This window comes from Caretta caretta, chromosome 1 (assembly GCF_965140235.1).
Source record: "Caretta caretta isolate rCarCar2 chromosome 1, rCarCar1.hap1, whole genome shotgun sequence".
Lineage (NCBI taxonomy): Eukaryota > Metazoa > Chordata > Testudines > Cheloniidae > Caretta > Caretta caretta.
This window is the reverse complement of record NC_134206.1, coordinates 296,751,084-296,775,482: the sequence shown is the minus strand read 5'-3', so window position 1 is coordinate 296,775,482 and position 24,399 is coordinate 296,751,084. Positions and strand designations below refer to the sequence as shown.

General features: G+C 43.2%; 1 protein-coding gene across 3 annotated transcripts in view; it reads right to left on the bottom strand.

The window, feature by feature from the left end:
- SLC38A1 (solute carrier family 38 member 1) overlaps nucleotides 1–24,399 on the bottom strand; it is a 67,664-nt gene that overhangs the window by 7,996 nt on the left and 35,269 nt on the right. For all 3 annotated transcript variants that reach the window (XM_048835973.2, XM_075124388.1, XM_048835974.2), the window contains 12 exons: nucleotides 24,057–24,172; nucleotides 15,662–15,735; nucleotides 13,940–14,032; nucleotides 13,533–13,614; nucleotides 11,844–11,926; nucleotides 9,980–10,038; nucleotides 9,739–9,867; nucleotides 8,553–8,632; nucleotides 6,928–7,028; nucleotides 1,687–1,805; nucleotides 549–690; nucleotides 359–456 (listed from right to left, as the gene is read on the bottom strand). In XM_048835973.2, the coding sequence (XP_048691930.1) occupies nucleotides 359–456; nucleotides 549–690; nucleotides 1,687–1,805; nucleotides 6,928–7,028; nucleotides 8,553–8,632; nucleotides 9,739–9,867; nucleotides 9,980–10,038; nucleotides 11,844–11,926; nucleotides 13,533–13,614; nucleotides 13,940–14,032; nucleotides 15,662–15,735; nucleotides 24,057–24,172 (1,176 nt within the window). The remainder of the gene's footprint in view (nucleotides 1–358; nucleotides 457–548; nucleotides 691–1,686; nucleotides 1,806–6,927; nucleotides 7,029–8,552; nucleotides 8,633–9,738; nucleotides 9,868–9,979; nucleotides 10,039–11,843; nucleotides 11,927–13,532; nucleotides 13,615–13,939; nucleotides 14,033–15,661; nucleotides 15,736–24,056; nucleotides 24,173–24,399) is intronic.

The window sequence follows — 24,399 nt, the reverse complement described above, 5'->3', positions numbered from 1 at the left end:
GGGGGCAGTTCCTTTGTTACCAAACTTCAAGGGACTCAGAACCTTGCTAGGGATTATTACTATTTAAACTGTGGTACTTCCGGAAGGCCCCCAATTAGATTTGAGGCCCCAGTCAGATCAAGGCCTCAATGTGCTAGGTGCTGTACAAACACATAAGAAGGTAAGAGTCCCCACACCAAAGGTCTTACAATCTAATTTAAGACAAAACACTGCACAGGAGTGTGACAGAGGGAGGGAGGACAAGGGTAACAGCAGCAGGTTCACGTATGTTCAGACAACCATATTAGATCTGTTCTCAACCTAATACATTTTAATGAGTAACACGCAAAGCACTAAATTGATCTACAGAAAAACATACCCAAATCCTCTGAGTAAATTTTTCTGTATCCTGATGTGTGATTTTTAAATACAGCGATGAAGGAAGAATGAAAATCAACATATTGGCAGAAGTTACTCCTGTAACATTCAAATAAATATGTTAGTTATTGTAGAATTTCACATCTGCCAACAGCTATTTATTATTATTATATAAAACCAGAATACTGTACCTACAACTCCAAAAATATCCTTCATTGAGGGGATAAAAATTACTAACAGGTTGATAATAACCAGGAGGACAAGAGTAACCACAACATGACGACATAAGTCATATTTTGTTTTTTTAGCCAGCTCAAATAAAGAAGAACGCACCTGTAGGAAAAGGAAGAGTTCTCTATTAGGAGGAGCATACAACGTTCAAGCCCATATACTAATTTTTATTGACTCTGTGCATGACAATGAGATTTGCATAGATGCCCCAGTGATTCTGGAGGACTCAAATGTACTGCCTTTGGAATAAGGATTATATTTAATTCAAAATCTGAGAACTGGATTTCTATGTGTCTGTACGAGTGTATTTTCCCCCAGATTATATTTCTTGACAGAGGTGGGGGAGTATGTTGACATGTACATTTTTAGTTCTGCTAGGTTGAAAGCTCATGTAATCGGCTTTGTGTGTGGAATTAAACAGCGAAGGGAAGGAATGGGATTCACCTACATCCAATGCTGCAACACAGCCACTCTGTGGCTGCCATTTCAGCCTACACAATCGGTTGGAATAATGTCACCCATGTGGGCAGGAAGGTATTGAATCCACTGGATCTGCATAATTTCAGATTCAGTGACTCCTCCCCCAGCCTGCCCACAATGCCCCTTTCTATGTCAGATTCTTCAAATGTTGTATAGAGCTCCTTGATCCCTGCAACACACCGGGAAGTGGAGGTTGCCCTCATGGTCAGTCCATCTCACCCTCTCATGAAGAGCCCTACTACAACAGGGTGACTGAAAGGGATTTCTGTGGTTCCTCTGTTCTTGGATGAATTTCATCCTTGATTCTGCCCCTATTGAGATCAATAGGGTAGGACAAGGCCCTTATGTATTTTCATTTTAAATCGACTTAACACCTTCCAGTTCCAAGAGAGAATAATTTATTTTAATTGTATGATAGTTTCTTATTCTCCCATCCAAACTCCCAATGAAGCCAATGGGAGTTTAATATGTGGAAAGACTGACTGCAGGATCAAGTACTCGCTGTAGTCTGCCACTGATTCAGAAGCCAGGCCCCACACACAAGCCAGCCTTGCTTTGGGAGAGTGCACCTACTACAGATCTTAGCTGTTTCCAAATTGCAAGGAGCCTGATACTTACAGTGAAAAACAGCACTGGCACTGTGAGAATGACTGCAAAAATGACAGCCACACGCACTGTCAGGATAAGGATGTCATCTCTACTCTGGTAGTTGTGAAGCAGATCTGAGTGCACATTGTCTGCAGAGAAGACAATAATGTAAGTGTTCCTGAAAATAAGCAATTAATTTATAGAAACCGTCACTTAACAAGGGCCTTCTTGTACAATAAGTGATGTATCAACAAACAAAAGGGCAGGAAATGAAACATTCTTGAGTTAAAATAGGTTTTAAACCATACTCTAGTGATTCCATTTTTCAAGATTAACTCTTTGGGGCCCTGTTTCCGAAAAGCATCCCTAGTCAAGAAAGCACAAGGTTAACTCTAAGCTAAAGTCCATTGCAGGAAGACTACAGGGAGGCATAGCATAGCTACTGGGGATTTTTTGGCAGCTTAAACTTATATAAAAATAACCACATGCACTGTCCCTGCTGAATTTATACTAAATTATTAGGTTTCACTAAAGTCCAAATAGCAAATAGAGTGCTAGGAGAAAACAGAACATCTTCTCTTGAAGAACAAACCCCGTTTTAGGTCAACCCTTTCCCCATGCAACATGAGGTTTCTCCAACCACACAAACTGCCATCCAGCTACTTCTGGTGGCTACCCCAACATCCCCATTTTCCCCCTTGAACTTACCCTCCTCTCTCAGCAACACTCACAGCCCCTGCACCTCAATGACCACCTCCTGGAGGAAGTGATCCATTCTAAATGCTGCTGATATGGGTCACTGGGAGTGCCATATGCTGGTGTACTGACAGTATTTTAACAAAGCCTCCCACAAAATCATCTATCTCCCTTAACCAGTGAGAAATGCTATGAACCAGGTGTACGCACGCTGGCAGACAGGAAGAACATAGAATTCATTTGTTTGTTTCCGCACCTTTAAAAAATTCACATAACTGTAACCAAAGGAAGCAAATGCACCGGGCACAAAAAAAGTATATTAATTTGCCCTTTTCTGGAGGTGTTCAGACTTTGTTTCTGAAAGGTGTCCTGAAAAAACTGATAGCACAGAACAGTGGTCAGCCTGTGTAATCTGAAGTGGAGAGGCAGGAGGGTAAAGACCTTGCAGGGGGCTCATTGGGGATATATAGTTTTAAAATACCTGCCATTTGGTGCAATCTGGTCTATTCCTAAAGGCAAAAATATTGCTTGTCAGAAAGATTTGACCCTAAAGGATAAACCCTCTCTGGCAAGAATCACTTATCAATATACAGAAAAAGCCTGAAATCATCCCAAACTTCTTCAGTTTGAGGGTGCAATTTTAAAAGGGGGCTGGCATAGCCTCTTCTTGTACTTGGCTTATACCACATGAGGCACATTCTGCCATTACAAGCCCAGGTTGCTGCCCCTGTACCTCTGGTCTCCCACTCAGCCTGACCATGAAATACCATGACCATGAAATAACAGCCCAAGCAAGTGACCTTTAGCAACACCTAATTTTTTGTAACTGTACTCTTGTAGTGTACATATGGCAATAACGCGACACCTTGAGCAAACAGACAAGTGGTGTTGGTTTAAAAAAGAGAGGGCCAAAATAAACATGCTATTCTGGTCTATGAAAGGATGGTGGAAAGGGTTACAGAAAAAAAAAGTGCATTTAAAAAAGGCATGTTCCTGTCAGTCTCAAATAATGATCCATGGGCAAGAAGAAAAGTAATGCTGCCCTTCCACGCCCCAATTCTACAACTGATAGTGTGCAGGCAAACATTGGGGAGGGGAGCTCTCGCAGATGCAGCATTATCCACACACTATTAATATTCAGACACATGGTAAAGTAGAAAAGAATTGGGTTTCCTTTCCTCACAGATTCACGCAATCTGTAGGGTTAGATTTGCCTCCTGTGTGGACTTGTCTCCAGGGTTCCTGCTCCAGGTCGCCCCCTGGACCCAGTCCCAGCACTCAGCCAGATATCTGTTCTGTGGTATCTGGGAGTTTTGGTGCATTAGTTTGGTCTTAAGAGGCTCAGATCCTTCAGCTGAGCCACAGATAGTCCAACCCTTCCAGGGTTTTCAATAAACCCAAATGAAGTAACCGAAAATGAAACATCCCATGTGTGGGGTCAGAGTCCTCTTCATCTTCTGTAAAGCAGCGGGCCCCAAGTAGGCTCACAGACTAGTGTCAAAGATTAGTCCCATCATAAGTGGATCCACAACAGGTCCTCCCTTCCTTTGAGGAGGGGTTTCCAGGCAGTATCAGCTAAGGAGTTCTAGCCTTTAGCCAGAACTTGGTCCAGTAGCTAAAACTGAAGATTTGCTGTCCTGATTGGTCTGCCCCCCAGTTCAGCTGGGTATTTCTCTTTTAAGCTCCTCCCTCCAATTCTGATATCACCTACAGGTGTAGCAAGGCACAGCCAAGTGAGTCCACAGTAGCTCATTAACCCTATACTATTTCTAATACTGGGGCCGGCAGGTCTAGCCCCACCCAAAACTAAAAGCCCCCCCCCTCAATTAATCAGAGTAACCACTAAGCCCAGACCACAATTGATTTCTGGGGACAACAAATGGGAAAAAAAAAAGAAAGAAAAGAAAAAGAAGCAGGAGTGAGGTCATAGGTTGAAAATCAGGGATCTGGAGCATGACACTGAACAGAGAACCCCAGATAACACCGACTGCTCCTCAAAGGTGTCTAGGGAGTCAGTGGACCCTGCTCAGAGGAACTCTGCCTGGAGGCATGATAATACGAGGGATCAGAAGTAGGCCCCACAGTTACAGAGCACAGTCCTGTTCAGCTTCTTCCTCCTGGTATAATGGATGGAAATCTTGGGCAAGCACCAGGAGGAGATTAACAAGGAGGCCTCATGACTTTCTGGGGCCACGGATGAATCATAGAATCATAGAATATAAGGGTTGGAAGGGACCCCAGAAGGTCATCTAGTCCAACCCCCTGCTCGAAGCAGGACCAATTCCCAGTTAAATCATCCCAGCCAGGGCTTTGTCAAGCCTGACCTTAAAAACCTCTAAGGAAGGAGATTCTACCACCTCCCTAGGTAACGCATTCCAGTGTTTCACCACCCTACATGAGGTGTGCCACGACCAGGAAATGTGAGGAAAAATGCAGCCAGATGCTCAGTAAGAGGTTCTGGAGGAACAGGAAGAGGGGCTGCAAGTGTGCTAGGCTCATTAACCCTGTGTTGCTGAGAGCGGGGTTTGTAAACCCCATCACAGGACTCCAAACTCCTCCTACATGAGGTGGGAATTTCAAAGAAGTTCCAGGAAATGAATCTTGGGGAGTTTATTCGCCTCCTCAAATGTCTTGGGGAATCAGATCCGCAGCTGGTGTAAATCTGCCTGGCTCTCTTGAAGTCAATATGATCTACTGATTTATACCAGCTGAAGATCTGGCCCATTGTGGCTATTTCTTCAGGACCATAGAACTGGATCATTAATTCTAATATTTTATTTGTCGTTTTCTATGAAAACTTACTGGCTAACAGCAGCCCAACTGTTGGATGAGTGGCCACCAGTCTTGGCACCTGCAGCCTTCCTCAGTTTTCTTGGCATAAGCCATTAAACAGAAATGGTGAATTCAAATTATCTTACTTTCTGCAAATTGGAGGCTTCATATCCACCATGACAGCCTCATGGTAGAAACTAATATATTTTTTGTAAGTTGTTAGGTCACCAAAAGTTCATCTGTCTATGACAGAAATGTAAAATTTCAAATTTGCTTCCCCTACCCATCAATATCCAAATGTGCATTGGTTACCAACCTTTCCAGACTACTGTACCCCCTTCAGGAGTCTGATTTGTCTTGTGTACCCCAAGTTTCACCTCACTTAAAAACTACTTGCTTACAAAATCAGATATAAAAATACAAGAGTGTCACAACACACTATTACTGACAAATTGCTGACTTTCTCATTTTACCATGTAATTATAAAATACATTGATTAGAATAGAAAAACTGTACTTATAGTTCAGTGTACCTGAAGCCCGAGTCCCACTGCCCGGGGCCGAAGACTATAACTTAGTATCATGGGGCCCCCTGTGGTATGGGGCCCCAGGCAATTGCCGTGCTTGCCATCCCCTAATGCCAGCTCTGCACTTGTGACCCCCCTAAACCCATCCCGCAAACCCGTTGGGGGTTGCAACCACCAAGTAAAGAAACACTGAACTAGGTGAATATCTAGATAAGTTGACGTACCCCCTGGAAGACCTTTGTGTACCCCCAGGGGTACGCGTCCCCGTGGTTGAGAACCACTGCCATAATGAATGACTGTAACAAACATGAAGGCTGTAGCTTGACAGAGCACTTGAAATCTAATAAGAAAGACTGATGACCTTTTGGTGCCCCTTATGGAAAACTCACAGGTCAAATCTGTGATCTCCCTCTGATTGACTTAGTGGCCTGTAACGAACAAATGTACCAAATTTCAAGACTCAAACTGCTTTAGAACATTAGCTCTCAATCATCCTGCCAGTGTAAGGGTCTCTGGGTTCTCCGATTTTTATTTATTCTGCATATTCCTTTTAATAAGGAAAAAAAATAAGATTTGCTTGGTTTTTGTATTTTTAAAGTGAATTAGTGTTCATGAAAGGAGGCGGGTTGAAAATCTTGGACACTGAAGTATTCAGAACTGCGAAAGTATTTCAAGCAGCAGCATTCCAAGCTGACCTAAACTGCATCACCAATGTATTTAACTTGAATGGGTAGGGACCAGTTCTTGCTAACAGAGGGAGTACAGTCTCCGCATCCATTGCCTCTGTGCCGAGAATGGCAATAAGGCTGCCAATTACTGTGGTGATGATTTTGACACCTATTCACTAAGCGCTATCCTAAGATCACAATCTCATTTTACACAGGCAATTGAATAGCCAATCAGATATCACTTAATCACTTTAGGTCATTACTGATCTGAGCTGAATTGAAACTAGTAACTGAAAGTTACTGATATGACACTGCTAAGCTCCAGTTACCCAAAATAAAACTAGTTTACATTAAACTTGTGCCTTTGCTCCTTTCTCTTTCATTTTTGAAGTTAAATTAGCAAGTGCTGCATATAGCTACTGTGTGTAGCCACTCAGAGCACCGGTAAAGAAGAGATTTGTATCTTTATGGAAAAATTTAGGGAAATTGTTTTCAAAATTCTAGTAAGGTAAGTGAGTGGGATTCTCCTTTTTCAATGGGTAAATGTTATTGATTTCACCTGGATTCTTTCTGACAGGTATGTTAGATCAGCAAAAACTGCTTACTTACCATAGAAAGTTAAATAGCCAAAAATGGCAGTCATGAAGTACATAACGAACATGGCAAAAAATGAGGTATTTGAAACCATTTGCATTCTCTTCTGTGTGCGACTGGAAAAAGAAGGAAAAATAATAAATGGCTGTATAAATCTTTGCACAAACAAAATTAACTAGCATCGGAGAGACTCCAGAGTGTGTCTTTCTTCATTTAAATCAGTGATCCCCAATAGCTGTATTGAAGGAGGAAAATGACTGGGGGACTAAGTCTCCCAAAAGCCATTGCTAGCCTCCCAGTTTTGCTAGGATTTTAAGTCAAGGGAACATAATGACCATTCTGTGAACACTGCCCTCCCCAAATCACAACGGGTGGCTATGGCCCCTAGCAGTAGCCTCTGTAGCAGAGAAGGGGTCAGCTTGGAACTGCTTCTGTGTGCAAATTAAAGGACCAGTAAAACAACAGACTGTTAACATCCTAAATGTTTGCAAAAAATGGTCTGTGTCCTCTGGTAAGGAGAACTGCTGTAGTTTAAAAAAAAAATTGGTTAAACATAAACATTTCATTTTTGACACTTATTTTGAAATGCTTAAACCTGGGTGCCTAAAGTTGGGCTCTTAATCCATATTTTGATACCAAAATAGAAACACCCAGATTTCTAGAAGAGCTGAGCACCCAAAAATCCCACTGAAGTCAATGGAAGCTGAAAGTGCCCAACAGCTCCCAGTTAGACACCTTATTAAGTGGCCAGAATTTCAACAAACAGCAGATCCTTTGACAAGGATGGGAACTGCAGCAGGCTGAGCATTGCTGAAATTCCAGTAACTTCTTTTAGGTACTTAAATAGGAGCTGAACTCTTTTGGCTTTGAAGAACTAATGCAAAGACATTAATATAGAGTAAAGAGAGAAAATGGCACACAGACATTTAGGAGCAGATTTTGCTTCATGGCAAAAAATGTTTTCATCTAAGGTATAAAAATATCAGCCCTGATTCTCCACTCAATCTGAGCTATGCTGGAGGGAGCAGTTGCAAGGAGCCAGCTGCAGCTTCCTGATCATTGGCTGCTCAGCCTTGATGGATGTTAAAGCAGCAGGGGGGCTACTGTAACTTGCACCAGTGCAAATCAAGTCACCACACCTATTGCCTGCTCATGCCCCTTTGCTCCCCTTATGCTAGGGACAGAGGTACAGTGGCTGGTGTGGGAGGCTCCTCTTCATCTTTCTCACACAAAGAAAAGTTATTGGTGCTAGTCACATCATTTAACTACATTTGATGTGGTTTAAAAACACATTGGGATGAAAGCCTGTACAGAAAAAGCATAACTTGTTAATGTCACAGTCTTTTTGCTACATTGGAATCAATGGCATTAGCTGAAATACAAGACTATCTTGTAAACTATAATAATTTGCACTGCTTGGCTCTTCAAAATAGCTGTCATTCTAAAGAAAACCCCTGGGATGTCATGTTACCCCATAGGGAACCCAGATTTACCTAGCTTCAAGCAGTGCTCCTTTGTTTTCTGATTTTATTAAACTATCTTTCATTTGAATTACAAGGGTGATGTGGAGCAACTCTGCACTAACATTTTACACTCTAAATAGTCCATTTTAAACAATCAAACAATAAAAAACATCTTACTCTTTAAGTTCGCTGTAGATTGGAAGGACCGATGGGTGGCACACAAATGCAAATGCAAGGGTGGGCAAAGCATAAACAGTCTGTTTGAACATAATTGAAGAAAATCCAGTTAGGAAAAATACATATTAAGAAATCATCAGTGTTTCAATTACTTCATCTCCCAACTTTCTGAACTCTTCAACTGAACACTGAGAGTCCTTGCAGGGAAGGCAGAGCGCCTGTCAAATAACACGTATTTAACAAAACATCAGGAACAATAACTTTTCAATGTGAGGACACAATCTATGCATTTTTCTTGCAAATATTTTGGACTCAGTTCAGAAACAGCAGTCGTGTAGCTGCTGCTACCACCCAGGGCCGCTGGGGGGTGTGGGGGGGAAGTGGGGCAATTTGCCCCAGGCCCTGGGCCCCACAGGGGCCCCCATGAGAGTTTTTGGCAGCACTTCGATGGCGGGTCCTTCAGTGCCGTCGAACACACCCAGAGTGAAGGACCCGCCGCTGCTTCTTCCGCTCCGGGTCTTTGGCAAAGTGCCCCAAAGACCCGGAGTGGAAGGACCCCCGCCACCGAAGACCCCAGGTCCCCTGAATCCTCTGTGCGGCCCTGCTACCACCGGCTTTGTTCCCTTGAATAAGACACTTTCACATCCTCTACTATTGCTGCCAAATACACTCTTGTGTGAGAGGGGCAAATGTTTGATCTTTACGTGCCATGAGGAGGAAAATTATTTCAGTGCCATAGAATGGATGCTCAGAGGTGTCTGATCATGATAGATAAGAGCTGGATTGTGATATTTAGGCTCAGCCCATAGTAAGGAGCCGTGCAGAGGGTCACTGTCCCAGAGGGAGTACTGGGATACATTCTGTTTCAGGGAGGCAAATGCCTGCTGGAGTTCCCAGGCATTACAACCTCTGGGTATTGATTGATAGTGCAGTTCATTCCCTCTTTGAAGCTGGCCCTATCTGCTGCCTGGTGCAAAGAGAGGCAGAGTCTCAACTCCTTGAAGTCCAATGGAACCTGCCCCTTACACAAGCTGAGGGAGAAGGTTCATTATGCCCTCTCCATCACAGCGCATCTGTGAAAGGCCCACGGAGACTGGATCTAAATGATGTGTCTAATTGACTAGGAATATGGAGTATGATATCAAATTATCTGAATTAAAAATAAATATCATAGAAAGAAACATACCTTGGAATTAAAGGTAACATACTTTGGTTGACACATATCTTCATGTGCTGAGCTAACATTTGATATGATAGGTGATGTTGCATTTGGCTCCAGTACTGGGCAGGGAAGTTGAAATTTCTTGTAGATAACCTGGAATAAAGTGTCACACGGTAACTGTAAAAACTATTATTAAAATAAAAATGCATACTGAAGACACTATAGGAGCAACTCTCATCCAACCAAAACAGCAAGCAGCCCTTACCACTATGAGGAAAAAAACCATGCAACCAAGGGAAAATCCACTAGTATATCCAAGATACCCTAAAAGAAATACAAAAGAAATAAAATCAATAACTCATTTAATGGTCACATTTATTTTGTTTTTGTCCTTTTCATAGCTTGTTACTTTATAACATAGTTAAAGTTATTACATATAACATGCACCATGAACTTCAGGATAGTATAAAAGTGCTTCTCATTTTTCTGTAAATCTGTCATTTCACAAGGTTGCTACATTTCAGACATATTAAAACTCTGTTCTGATATGTCTGACCCTCATTTAATATTCCTCTCCTGCCTCCTTGCAGATCATCCATATGGCAGTTTGACTAACTGCATTCTTGAGAATGACTTTCACAATGGACGTAAACTTGATAATAGGAAAATATGCCGCAAATCATGAAGTGCTTAAATGTTAAACGTTACTATGGATTAGATTTTCCAAAGGATTTTTATTTTTATTTCAAGGGCAGTTAGGTGCCTAACCTCCTTAGGTGCTTTTGGAAATTTCAACAGATGCCTATCAGCAACGTTAGGCACCTAAATACCTTTGAAAATCTGGCCATATAGGGTGAGAGGTGCCTAGTGGAATCTAAGGAATATCCATAACCATATACACATATTACCTAGACCAGCGGTGGGCAAACTTTTTGGCCCGAGGGCCACATGGGGGTTGCGAAACAGTATGGAGGGCTGGGTTGGGAAGGCTGTGCCTCCCCAAACAGCCTGGCCCTTGTCCTCTTCCACTTCCCGCCCCCTGACTGCCCCCCTCAGAACCTCTGCCCCATCCAACCCACCCTGCTCCTTGTCCTGTGACCTCTCACTCCCAGGACCCCCCGCCCCTAACCACCCCCCACCCCCATCCAACCCCCCCTGCTCCCTGACTGCCCTGCCCCCATCCACGCGCCCAACCCCCTGACAGGCCCCCCGGGACCCCTGACCCATCCAACCCCCCCCCCACTCCTTGTCTCCTGATTGCCTCCTCCCAGGACCCCCATCCCTAACTGCATCCCAGGACCCCACCACCTATCCAACCCCCCTGCTCCCTGTCCCCCCCCCCCGGGACCCTCCTGGTCCCTCACCCCCTATCCAACGCCCCCTGCTCCCGTCTCCTGACCGCCCCCCCCCCCAAAACCTCTGCCCCATCCAACCACCCTCTGTCCCCTGACTGCCCCCCGGGACCTCCTGCCCCTTATCCAACACCCCCTCGCCCCCTTACCGTGCCGCTCAGAGCGGCAGGACAGCCTTACTGGAAAGCCTGGGGGGTGGGTGGGTGCAAACTGCGCTGCCCCAGTGGCAGTGTCACTACGGGGAAGGGGGACAGCAGGGGAGGAGCCAGGGGTGAGCCTCCCCGGCCGGGAGCTCAGAGGCTGGGCAGGATGGTCCCGCGGGCCATAGTTTGCCCACCTCTGACCTAGACAGAACTAGTCAAAAATTTTCAATGAGAATTGTTATTGAAATTTTGAATTTTGATGGAAAAAACATTTTTTGACAATTCTGTTGCAATTAAAAAAATTACTAGTTCTATGTAATATTAATTTACCTAATGGAATAAACACCCCGGTGGTCATAAAAACTGTAATCAGTTGCCACCAGCAAATGGAAGAGATAACGAACACATTATTTTGAATCAATTTAGTTATACTGTGCTCATATGTCATGTTACTAGCTTTTAATTTAGGCCTGGCTTGTTTCAGGATGCCTAATACATAGCTTATTCCTGTGCTAAGGCCACTTTATTCATGACTGAGCACTGCCCTCTACATTATATCTGAATGGCCAATACGACCTAGAGGGGAGCAAAATTTGGGTACCCCCACTTTATTCTAACAATATTTGAGTCTTACCTAAGTTCTTAAGAAGACACAAGGGGAGGATTATAGTAAATGTTACGGCTACAACAAGAATTCGCCCATCCACATACCATGCCCTGTAAAACATTTCAAAGATACAGTGAAATCTCTTCTTAAAGCGCTATCACTGTTTTTTTACATTGGGTCAGCCATCCAGAATTACAGCATTTTCTCTGGCTTCCATATGTTGTAAGCTCAAGTACAAGCAAAGACTGGGACAATTTCTGAACTTCCTACGGTACTGGTTACATGTGGTAGTAAAATGAATATTCTATCAGTAATTGCTTAAAAAGTGGCACTCTTTGGAATCTGAGCCACAACGGATTTTCATAGTTAGAGGGCAAAATGTTGCCCTTACTGGTAGGAGTGGTGGCCTGGTGAAGGGATGGAGCAATACCAGTTGGCATTAGATAGAAGCTCTCCTGCCAGCACAGGAAGAGACAGATCAAGCGGTCAGACAGTGCCGTGCAGCATATGCTGAACACAACAGTATACCCGCTTAACCTACTGAGGGCCTGGCCACATGCCCTAAATGACAGACCATGATACTGGGGGCTGGGATGCACCAGCCCCCAGTCACTTGACCCCTTCCCATAGTCTGTGGTTAGAATCCTCTCCTGGTGGTTTGCAGGGAAAGGGGAGAAATTGTTCTCTACAACATATTTTGAAGTGTTCTGTCCAGTCTTGTATGAAACATCTTCAGGATGGTGTTTCCACTTTTTAGCTAAGTTACAAGACATCATATAACTTGATGTAACAAACAAGACATGTACCAATGTAAAGAAATATCCCTTTTTGTTTTGTTTAAGGTGACGGTAGATGCCATCAAGCAGTAACAAGTGGCAGAAATCTACCCTAGGTATTCCACTCCTGTCATGTTTTAGTATTGGGGCATTATGGCAGGGGTGGCCAAACTGTAGCTCAGGAGCCACATGTGGCTCTTTTACAGTTAAAGTGCAGCTCGCTGAGCGCCCAACACCCCCCTCCATTCTCCACCTACCAGATGGGGGTGTGGGGGTGAGAGCTCAGGACTTCTCCATTGCAGTGGGGTGGTGGGGTAGGGGCCTCCATTCTCCACAACGGGGAAGGGGGTTTCAGGGCTTCAGCCTCGTGGAGTGCATCTGCCAGGGCTGGGGGTTTCAGCAGGAGCAGGGCTGAAGCCCCAAGCACCATCAGGCGACTCCCATGGGGCTGAAGCCCCAAGCCCCAGCAGCTGCACCCCGGCCCTCGAACTTCTGAAGATTGTCATATGTGGCTTGGAGGGTCAGTAAGTTTGGCCTCCCCTGCACTTTGGGGAGTTCTTTACAGATTGACTCCTACAAGGTGATCAGAACTCCTGGAGGTGCTGAGTGCCTTCAATGCCCATTGGTTTCAATAGGTGTTGAAGGTGTTTAATAGCCCCAAGTATTGCTCAGGATGTTGTGGGATCAGACCATATGATAAGAATGTTGTAGAAATCATTCTTCTGAAGGAAAATCTAGACAGTGATCACTAAAGGCTCATTTATTTTTTCTTTTCTCTTCCCCTCCCACGCTTTACAATCCCATTAGGGACCCTGCTGTGAAGATCTGACACTAACATAAGGAACAGCCAATAATCAGTGCTTTTATAAACCCATACTGTAGTTTATCTACATGAAGTTTAGACTCTGAAGTCAAGTAAGCAAAATAGTATTAAACTTACGAAAATGCTTCTTCTTTTCCCATAAGAAACTTTATGGCAGAGGGCAGCTCATTTTTTACTATGAAGAGATAGCTCAGCATTGCTGGGGGAAAATGAGACAATTTTAGAAAGTAGACATGATATCTTGTGGAATGAGCACATAGAAGGATATTGGACACGGGTTCTCATGCCATCCCGAAGTAAATACAAGCTGATCTAAGGCAAAGAAGTTTAATTGATTCTAAGATACTGATCCAAGCTGGGTTTTCCCTGATATGTCATTTCAACAGACTACACAGACAATATTACTTTGAACCGCACAACAGAACACGAGGACCTCCAAAACATCATTGGGAGAATGACAAATCTGACAGGCATAAACGTATGTGCATTCCTTTGTTTGCTCTTGTCTTTTATACTCCCTTTACCTCCAGTATTCTGGAGAGAAGTGGATCCAAAAACAATCATTTTTCCTGGGGTGCCAAAGACCTGCTCGCCAAGCTTTTCATACACCATGCAGCCTGTGTAAACCAATTGGAGGAGAAATCAGAAATCAGGGGTGACAAGCAACTGTCAAGTCAAAACATTTAAGATTCCTCTTCATTCAGCTAATTTCCCCATCCATGCTGCTATTTCTTCCCTTTTCACACAAATATGGGTCTCTATTGTAACTGACAGGAGTCAAGCAAGCTTATTTGGAAATATCCTCCTCACATTTTTAAATGTCAGGAGTGGCTACCAATCACTTTTTGAAAGTTGGAACTCACAGTGAGACGATTATATCCCTTTAATGTAAGTGTCCTCGTGACATTTAAAAACCTGGCATCCTGACGTCTTAAATTTGCTCCCTCAGTAGGAATAATATAAGATTTAATGGAAGATAATATTCAACACAGCAGGGATCTGCAAGCCAAGGCTCTGGCAGACAAGCTAGAGAGACACAACACTGCAATGCTCTAATTTTATACAGTTTGACTAACTGACTAGATTAATGCAGAGAGGCCAGACTGTTCATTTAAATTATTATTTTTATTTCCTTATGATAATATATTAATTTGAGTTCTCATCTCCTATACTTCCTGTGAAAGAAGGAAAGTATGAGAACTATAATTAAATATTCTTTGTTTAAAGTCTGTCAAATTCAACTAGTAGCTAGACTGTCTATTAATTACAAGATGTTCCAGTTGAATTTAGCAATTTTTTCCCCCAGTTGTGGCTTGGGCTGACAGAAAAGGTATAGCATTAAGAACGCAAGAGGATATGCAATGAGAATGAAAGATAAATATTTCAGGTGTTACAGTGCACAGATTATCTCTCAGTTTGGGTTCCTCACATTCTCTCCTGGTTGACATTTTCTCTTTAAAACTCACATGAACAAGAATAAATGCAGTTTGAGTTTTAATGCAATGTCTTCCTAAAGCCTAAAGCCCAGGACCCAAATTTTTTGCATTTCAAGGACACAAATGTGTGTGCATCTGCATGCCTAATTTGAATATGCAATTGCTGCCATTGTATACACAGTCATGATAATTGTGTACACAAATTAGGTGTTCAAATGTGGAAGCATTCTCATGCATGGGTAATTTTGAAAGTTTGGACTAAAAGGTTATAACCTCAGGACATTATTCTTAGCCTATGTACAGTGAAGGGTTTAACATTACAATGGCACACTTTTATATATGTATTTAGAGTTATATATTGTGAGATCCTTGGGGCTTCTTCCCTATATGGAAAGTACCTATTATTATATCATGGGTACTGTTGGGAACATCAACTCTATTTTAGTGATGTCATCTTATCCCAGATAAGCTTCACTTTACAGAGTTTCATTATACCTCGAATTGCAATCTGCAGATTGTAATGCAATAAAACAGTTTGAGTCTTTCCTTCTACTTCACTAAATAGAATTTCACTGTATCAGAATTCTCTGTGAATTGGATAGACTATATCTTTTCTTTATAGCAATGGGCCAGATTCTGGTGCCAGTTATACCAGTATAAATCTGGACTAAATTTGATGGCTTCTGGCCCAGTTTCTCTTTTCTTTTTCAAACTGAGAAAAAAACCCAGCCATCTTGCTTTATTCTGAACATCTTTCACCTCTTGTTCTTTTCCCTCCTAATAAATTGATACATTATCATCTCAAATTACCTGTTTCCTTTGAACATATCAACAGGAGATTTATTGAATAAATAGACAGAAATGTCACTGAAGTCAACAGAAACCTAGAACAGAGTGAAAAATAAAATGTATTATAATAAAATAATTCCTTGGTGTTGCAATTTTGTACATATTGGGACAGATTCTCATTTACACTAAGCCACCTTCATAATTTCTGGCAGTGCAAAGGGGCCCTAAAGTAAGTATAAATATAACTGACACATGCTTTATGGCTTCTTTACATTGCTATAGTGTAAAAAGGGGACCTAGTATAACTGAGGCTCTGGCCCATTAAGTCTTATATTGAAGGCCTGCAGAGATGGACTTATGGTGCTCAAAGTTTATAGACTATTAATTAGTAACCCCTCCCACTTTTAATCTAACCCAAAATAAAAATCTCCTACCATCAAAGCAAGAAGATCTAGTCAGAGCAGCTGTGAGCCCTTTGCTCCCGACTACTTAGTCAAATGATCTTTCTAAAATCTGAAGCACAGAATTTTACCTGTTTATCTAAGGACATGAGGGCCACATCCCAATGTTCTTTCCCAAGCCAAGTTCCAGTGGATATTAATGGTATCTCCTGATATTGTTGTGCCTGACTCTGACAGTGCCACTGGGAAAGCAGGGGCAGCACTGCCCCAAGTAGCCCTGCCAGCCTATTATAGAGGATGCAGAGTGATCTCCCCCAATCTGTGCACCATTCCAGCTCTGCTCTGGAGTGGAAGGAGATGTGGTTCTTTGCCCTGACACTAGCACCCCTGTTGACACTAGCCTCACACTGTGTGCTCCCCAGAGTGGTGGTCTCTGAGCTACAGATGTTGAGCAGGGGAGACAGCAGAGACACCCCTCCTCTGAGGTACTGCATGGCACTGGCAACTCCAGTCCCTGTCCTTGCACTGAGAGAAGCAGAGGCTGAAGGGTTAGCTGCATCCTGCATTACAGTTGGTACTTCCTGCGATGGGGCATCCATCATTTGGCCCCTGCACTGTAATCACTGGTTTGCAGAAAAAGTCGGGAATTAAAGTGGGAATGAATGCTTAGTCGATACTTGCAAAGGGCTGAGCAGCACACCTGATAACAAGGCAGTACCATGGGCCAAATGCACAACACTACCTTTGCTCAATGATCCATCTCCTGTAGACCAGGGAACAATTCAAGCACTGTGTGTTCCTTTTCTCCGTGTACAGTTGCACAGGCTGATTGACAACACATTTTCATGATATGTGTAAGGAGTATTAAAACAATCTGTTGGCATTTCTATCATTTCTATCATGACAAAATGTCTTAGGACACCATCTAAACAAATCTAAAATTAAAAAGAAAACAAGCTGCTACAATAGATGACAAAAACAAGTCTTTTCACTGAAAGGAACATGCGGGAATGACAGTTTGAAAACAATGTTTTCTTCCTTAGACTAGATATATTTCGGGGCCAAAATTATGGCTGCTCTTGCCATGATTGCATGGCCTGGGGGGTGGAGTAGAGTGGAAGAGGGCACAAGAAGCCCCATTCTTCTCAGTATAACTGTACAGAACATGCCACAATGATACAGACAGCATTACTCGAACTTAAGGGGGCATCAAACAACAATGGCACTGCACTTCCCAAAGGAACTTGTCCACCTTGCCTGCATTGTACATTGTAATGCCTGGAGGGCAGTGCTGGGAGAGCCCACACTGAACCTTTTCATAAGGTGGAGTAAGTGCTGCTGCCGAGCATGCTCCCACCAGAGACATCATGCATGTTTTTGCACTATGTGGGCATAATGTCTCCAGCCATTATTGCTTGGCTGTTGAAGCTAGTCACTTGGCTAGTCATTGCTTGGCTGTTGAAGCAAGCTGTAACTGAGCCCTTAACATTAAACTCCTAATTTGCTGACACCAAGCAAAGGGCGTTTTCATGGAGGTAAAAATAACAGCTGCAAGCCAGCCAGGTGGTGATCTGATCTGTTTCCTTACTTCCCCTCGGGAGTCTCACAAGTTGCTATGAGAAACATGTCCTTTTTCAGTAAGGCCATATGAAAAGCCTCTGTGTGAGGGCTGTGGTTTAGACAGACTAGTGCTAGTAGCATCCCATAGAATGGAATGAAAATATTAGTTCCCCTCACTTTTTGCAAACTCAAAACGTAAGCAGTGAAGCTTTGGCAACCCTGTAGTATCAAAATTGTTCTCATGTTTCACATTTTATCCAGTTTAAAAAAGTGCTGGCAACCACCTAAGAAATCTGGGCAAAATTCTCACCCCCAGTCCAAGCCAAGTGTATAGCTATTTGCAAAGGACTGACGCAGAGCTAGGGGGAACAGAATCCTACCTCCCACCCTGGGAAGGTATGCTGTCTGTCCACAGCTGCTTCCTTCACTCATCAACTGTAGCAACTACTGTGGCCCGTTGCACTGCAGAGGCCTGGGCTTTGTGACCAGAGAATCTGTGAAGTTGGTGGATTAATAGGCCACACATCTGCCACTCGCTAGCATTGCCACGCAAACCCCCTTGGCATTTCACTGGGAATCAGGACACAGCAGAGCTCGGCTCAACCAGTGCCAAAGTCTGCAGAATCTTCCTCCAAAGGTCTCTCTGTGGCCTGGCTCAGGTGCAGCCTTCCAAACATTCTGCAGCCATGAGGATTTTCTCCCCTACTGCTAATATGGAAGAGTCTTTCTATGGCATAGCTCATAGTTATTAGCCATATTAGACTGTAAGCACCTATGGGCTCTCATCTTATTTTACACCTGCAAAGCATCATACCTACCTATGGCGTTAATTTACACAAATAATACATTAACAATAGTGTTTTTGTTGTTTTGTTTATTTTTAATTCAGTATGCAAAGACTATATTATCCTGATTCTGACCTCAGTTGTGCAGGGGGTAAATCAGATTTGATTCTGCTGGAGTCAGTGGAGTCATGCTGGTGGAAAAGCAGGCCTTCATTTGCTTAATTAGCTTTTTAACACACAGGTTTCCTTTTCCATCTTTGCTTTTTACTTTTAGATCACAGTGCCTGGTTCTCTTTGGTAACCAAAGTCTATGCAGATCAAAGCAGGCTTAGAAACATTTTAGACCTGTGTAATTTACAAGTAATGAATACAACAAGGCCCTCTGTTCAAAATGCAAAAATAATAATACTTGGTCTCTGTCTTTAATCACTTGTAAAGCAACGTGTGATAAAGATAGCACTATGTATTTGTTGGAAAGATTCATTTGATCAAGTTGTGAGGAAAAAAATGTATTCTTGATCGATTGGATTCAACTCTCTGCATTGCAGGACATAGGAACATTTTAAACGGTGCTCTTTATTTGCCACAGAGCTCCAGAAGTCACAATTTTGTATCTCAAAGACTGGTTTGATGGCTCATTCCCTGCTAACTTGCCTCTCACTCTCTAACTTGTTACTAGCTACTTCATCTTTGGTCTTAATGGCTTTGTCTATGACAGTGCTAACATGACTGAAAACCATTACAGAGCTAACAAATGCATGGCTATTAAAATAAATATCTGCTATTAAATCTGCACAGTTAATTAAGTAGAGAATAATTCTGTTCTTTATAGTACAAATAATGTACTCAGCATTCACCTTAGCTCAATACTTTGATCTACCCAGTATTTGATTCACGACAAGTCCAACTACTATCAAAGATCATTATAAGCCTCTCTAGGGTTCAGTATCATGTATGTGATCTACTTCTGATAAAACTGCTTTTATCTTGTTTAGAGAAATGTAAGCATTCAGGAGATACACATCTCTCAACTGAAACTCTGGAAACAGAATGCTTTACAGAATGTGGTGTTAGCTTCTTGTTAGTGCTAATGAGTTCAATAGCAGTATGTGTGTTGATGAGAGGAGCAGAGAAGGCTGTGAGAGTTTACAAAGAACTAAAGTTTCAGTGGAATCAGAATGTAATTAGACTAATGCTTTGGACTGTTCCAGGGTTTTAACCCAGTCACTGTGACACAGATAGTTCCCATCCATACTAACTTTTAAAGCGTAACTGGACCAGGAGCTGATTCCTGATTTGGTTACAGTTGTAGGGTAGACAGGACCCTGAACTCTCCAAAGCAAATCAATTCCCAGAGTGAAACTCAGAATGATTTTCTCTTTTCAGTGGGTTTCAGATTACAGGGCAATCTTATACTGCACATACATAAAACAGATATTTGCAAATTGATATAAAAATTTGAAGCACTTCTATCATGTTAATTAGAAATCACTGATGTAGCAATAGCTCTGTCCACTTCCGTTTTTAATTTGACATATAAGCTAGTGAGTTTATTTTTAATGAAATGTTTGTCAGTGCTGCAGTAACAAAGCAGTTCAAAACATCCTGAACTGATTTGTATCTTTTCATATTTTAAGTTTCAGATCTGTCTCTTGGTACCATGTGCTAGATCTCAGAAAGGAAAATCGAGGAAACAAATCTCATGTGCCTCCTACCCATCATCCCCCCCTTCCCCCCCCCAAGCTGTGCACAAAAAAGTATGAGGGCTTGTATGCACTAGTGGTTACTTCAGCATAACTTAAGTCACTCAGGGTGTGGAACGGCATCCCCCTGGAGTGATGTAAGTTACACGGACCTAAGAGCTGGTGTGGACAGTGCTATATCAACGGAAGAAGCTCTCCCACTGACATAGCTACCGCCGCTCAGAGAGGGGGAGTAATTATGCCAATGGGAGAGCTCTCTCGCGTCAGCATAGACCAGTAGTTTTCAAACTTTTTTTCTGGTGACCCAGTTGAAGAAAATTGTTGATGCCTGCGACCCAATGGAGCTGGGGATGAGGGGTTTGAGGTGTGGGAGGGGGCTCAGGGCTGGGGCAGAGGGTTGGGGTGAGGGGGTGAAGGCTGCGGAGTGGGGCCGGGAATGAGGGGTTCAGGGTGTGGGAGGGGCTCTGGGCTGGGGGTTGAGGTGCAGGAGGGGGGTCAGGGTTCTGGGCTGGGGGTGCAGGCTCTAGATGGGGCTGTGGATAATGGGTTTGGGGTACAGGAGGGGGCTCTGGGTTTGGGGGTGGCTAGGGGCTGGGGAAGGGGATTGGGGCATGGGCTCGCCTCCGGCGGCTCCTGGTCACTGGTGCAGCCAGGGTGCAGAGGCAGGCTTCCCCGCTGTCCTGGCACCGTGGACTGCGCTGTGCTCCGGAAGCGGGCAGCAGCAGGTCTGGCTTCTAGGCGGAGGCATGCAGGCAGCTCTGAGCGGCTCTTGCCTGCAGGCACCGCCACCCAAGCTCCCATTGGCCGGTTCCCAGCCAATGGGAGCGTGGAGACAGTGCTCGGGGCGGGACCAGCGTGTGGAGCTCCATGGCCCCCCTGCCTAGGACCTGGACCTGCTGCTGGCCGCTTCTGGGGCACAGCGCGGTGTCAGAACAGGTAGGGACCACTAGTTTTTACTGGCCGGCCACCAGGGTCCCTGGGTGCTGAGCAAGGCAACCCAGTGCCTTGCATTCCACGACCCAGCACTGGATCATGATGTGAAGTCTGAAAACCACTGGCACAGAGCATCTGCACTAGCGGTGCTACAGTGGTGCAGCTACATCAGTACAGCTGTGCCGCGGGTGCGATTCTAATGTAGACGCGCCCTCAGAAGAATCCTTCAACATTGAAAAAGATCTCATTTTGTATGATGCTGTATCTTAGTCACCCCTTGATCATATGGCCTCAAATGTTCACAACAAATTCTACTCTGGTCCTTTACCTGAGCTACTACATTTCAGGCCAACCTGATGGCTTTTGTAGATTTTAGATTTTGCAAAATGCAGCTCTGAAAACTATGTGAACGGTGACTTCTACCAGTGCAGCTAATCCTAGAAGTATGGGTATAGCTACACTATTACAAAAATCTACAATGTAGGCAAGACCTTACATGAAACCTTCACTATGGAGCAGTTAGATTCCATTCCATAATACAGAGTTTCTGTTAAATACTTAAAATGAAAAAGAACAACCAATTCCAAAATGTAGTAACCCATTCAAGGTCAAACCAAGTGGCCTTAGAATGAGTTGCCAATTCAATACTGGTATTGAACATTTTTCAGATGTGGCTTATTCTATTTCTCCCATCAGTGCACCCCTAAATTTCCCATTAGTATCACTAAGATTTATGAATAATTCCCAACTGTTTTTTTATTAAACCTCAGTCACTTTTGAAAATGAAATGTATTATTCTGGAACCCAAAACAACACATCTCAGTGATTTGTTGGTAAGTGGCAACGGTTCATTTTTAAACTATAACATTCTCCTACTTTATAACAGGCCTCCATTTTGGTGCAGACAAGGCATTCTACCTCAAATCTCTTTTTCAACTGAAGTCCTGGCCGTATTTTTTTGGCTTTTTAGTACTCTAGTGTGGCAGGCTGAAAAGAACTGTATTTTAACTGTCTAAAAATTAAACATCCAAGTCTTCGGATTGCATTGTATGCATTTGAACAACTGGAACTCTTCAGCTTTGTCTGTCCAGCTGTGCCTTACCCTGTTTTTAGGGCAAATACTGAAAGAGCCAGGTATCTGGGGCCAAATTGCGATCTGCCTTGCCACTGGGGGTTATACCTTGTGTGATCCACCTGAAGAATAGGCACAATAATGGTCTCTACGAGCAGGGACTACTTACTCCTTCCACACTGAAGAAAATAAATCACCTTAAAGGAGGTAGGGACCAGGAGAAACCATGGTCATGCTTCTCGTCATACCAGCCAGTGGGACCTTATAGATGGGCCCTACCAAATTCATAGCCATGAAAAATGTGTCACAGACCGTGAAATCTGGTCTCCCCCCGTGAAATCTGTTTTTTTTGTGTGCTTTTACCCTATATTATACAGATTTCACGGAGGAGACCAGCATTTTTCAAATTGGAGGTCCTGACCCAAAAGGGAGCTGCAGGGTGGGGGTCGCAAGGTTATTTTAGGGGGGTCACGGTATTGCCGCCCTTACCTCTGTGCTGACTTCAGAGCTGGGCAGCCGGAGAGCAGCGGCTGTTGGCTGGGCATCCAGCTCTGCAGGCAGCAGTGCAGAAGGAAGGGTGGCAATACCATACCATGCCATCCTTACTTCTGTGCTGTTGCTGGTAGCAGCCCTGCCTTCTGAGGTGGGCTCCTGGCCAGCAGCCACTGCTCTCTGGCCGCCCAGCTCTGAAGTCAACACTGCTGCCAGCAGCAGCACAGAAGTAAGGGTAGCAGTATGCAAACTCCCTACAATACCCTTTCAATACCCCCCACCCACAACTCCTTTTTGGGTTAGGACACCCCCTACAATAACAACACTGTGAAATTTCAGATTTAATTAGCTGAAATCATAAAATTTACTATTTTAAAAATCCTATGACTGTGAAATTGACCAAAATGGACCATGGATTTGGTAGGGCCCTACTTATAGACAATGACATGTGTAAATCCCTATACACGCCAGGCAGTTTTGAGAGAGATACAATTTGCCTTAGTGCTTCCCCCTGCGTGGAGCGGCTCTACACTGCCTCCAACAAATCGTACAAACTGCATGGCCTGGCCAATTATTTGTAAGTTACCATTATTATATTACATAGAGTGCTGAAGGATTTTAATTTGCTTTGCTTTTCAGAAGTAGTTTCACACTATGTAATCACTAAAATAATAAGTGTTTGGATTTGTGATTTGCTCCCAGTGAAGGCACTGGCAAAACTCTCATTGATTCTTGGAGAATGGAAAGGGTCCATAATCACTGACATTTAGCTGCTCACATATTAAAAATACCTAAATGTAGCCTACTATTTGTGTCTTAATAGAAAACTACCCTTCTGGGCATCTTACTCAGGGAATCTACTCAGATAGAGAAAAGGAGTGAGATTCTGGGCCTGGACATAGAACACCCAAAGATTCACCCAAAGGTGTGTGATTCTTTAAATTTTGTTTTTTAGGGCTCTGGGACAAGTAGGATAACAAATTAGTTATTAAAATATAAATTGGGTAGACTATTCTCTTGTTTATAAATTAACATTTCTCATACCATTTCTTGTCCAAAAATGCTCTTTCTAATACTTATACAGCTTGGAGACTCCAAATGAAATCCTGGCCTCATTGAAGCCAATGGCTAAACTTGTATTGAATTCAATTGGTCCAAGATTACACCTCATGTCTTTTTTACTAATCATTGTGATACATTCATATCTGAAACCCATGACCAAAATGATCGAACTTAAATATCCAAGTCCATGTTTAGTTACCTAAATCATTGGTCTGGGCATTAGCTGCTGCTACTGAAGCCAGCACCTCTGAAATCCAAGCTACTTATGTATGCAGCCTACTTCATTTAGTAAAACTGCCCACTGTGTTTTGAATGGTCTATAAACAACCACATTCTCTCTAAATGCAAACATTTTAAAATCAATATGAAAGTGTGCCTAGTCCTGCTATTCACTGTGTGGATACTTACACAAAAAGGATGATTCCTGTGTTGGCTAATGCAAAGGCAAGGCCTAAAATTCCACTACCCATAATGGCATTGCTGAGATTAAAGACAGACATTCGCAATGAGGTTGTTCCTGGAATCTGGACATAGGAAAAATGGACATATAAATAGTTTAGAGTTCATTGTACAATGCACATATACTGTGAATTCCAAGTTTCATGTTATAGGAAGTAAAAGTAATTACTGCTACAGCAAAGATACAGTAGAAAAATACAAAGCAAGATTTGAAAGAGAATAAATCCTAGTGAACCTTTTCACATGGACATTCCAATTACTGCCTTATGGAAGGGATAAATGCACTTATAGA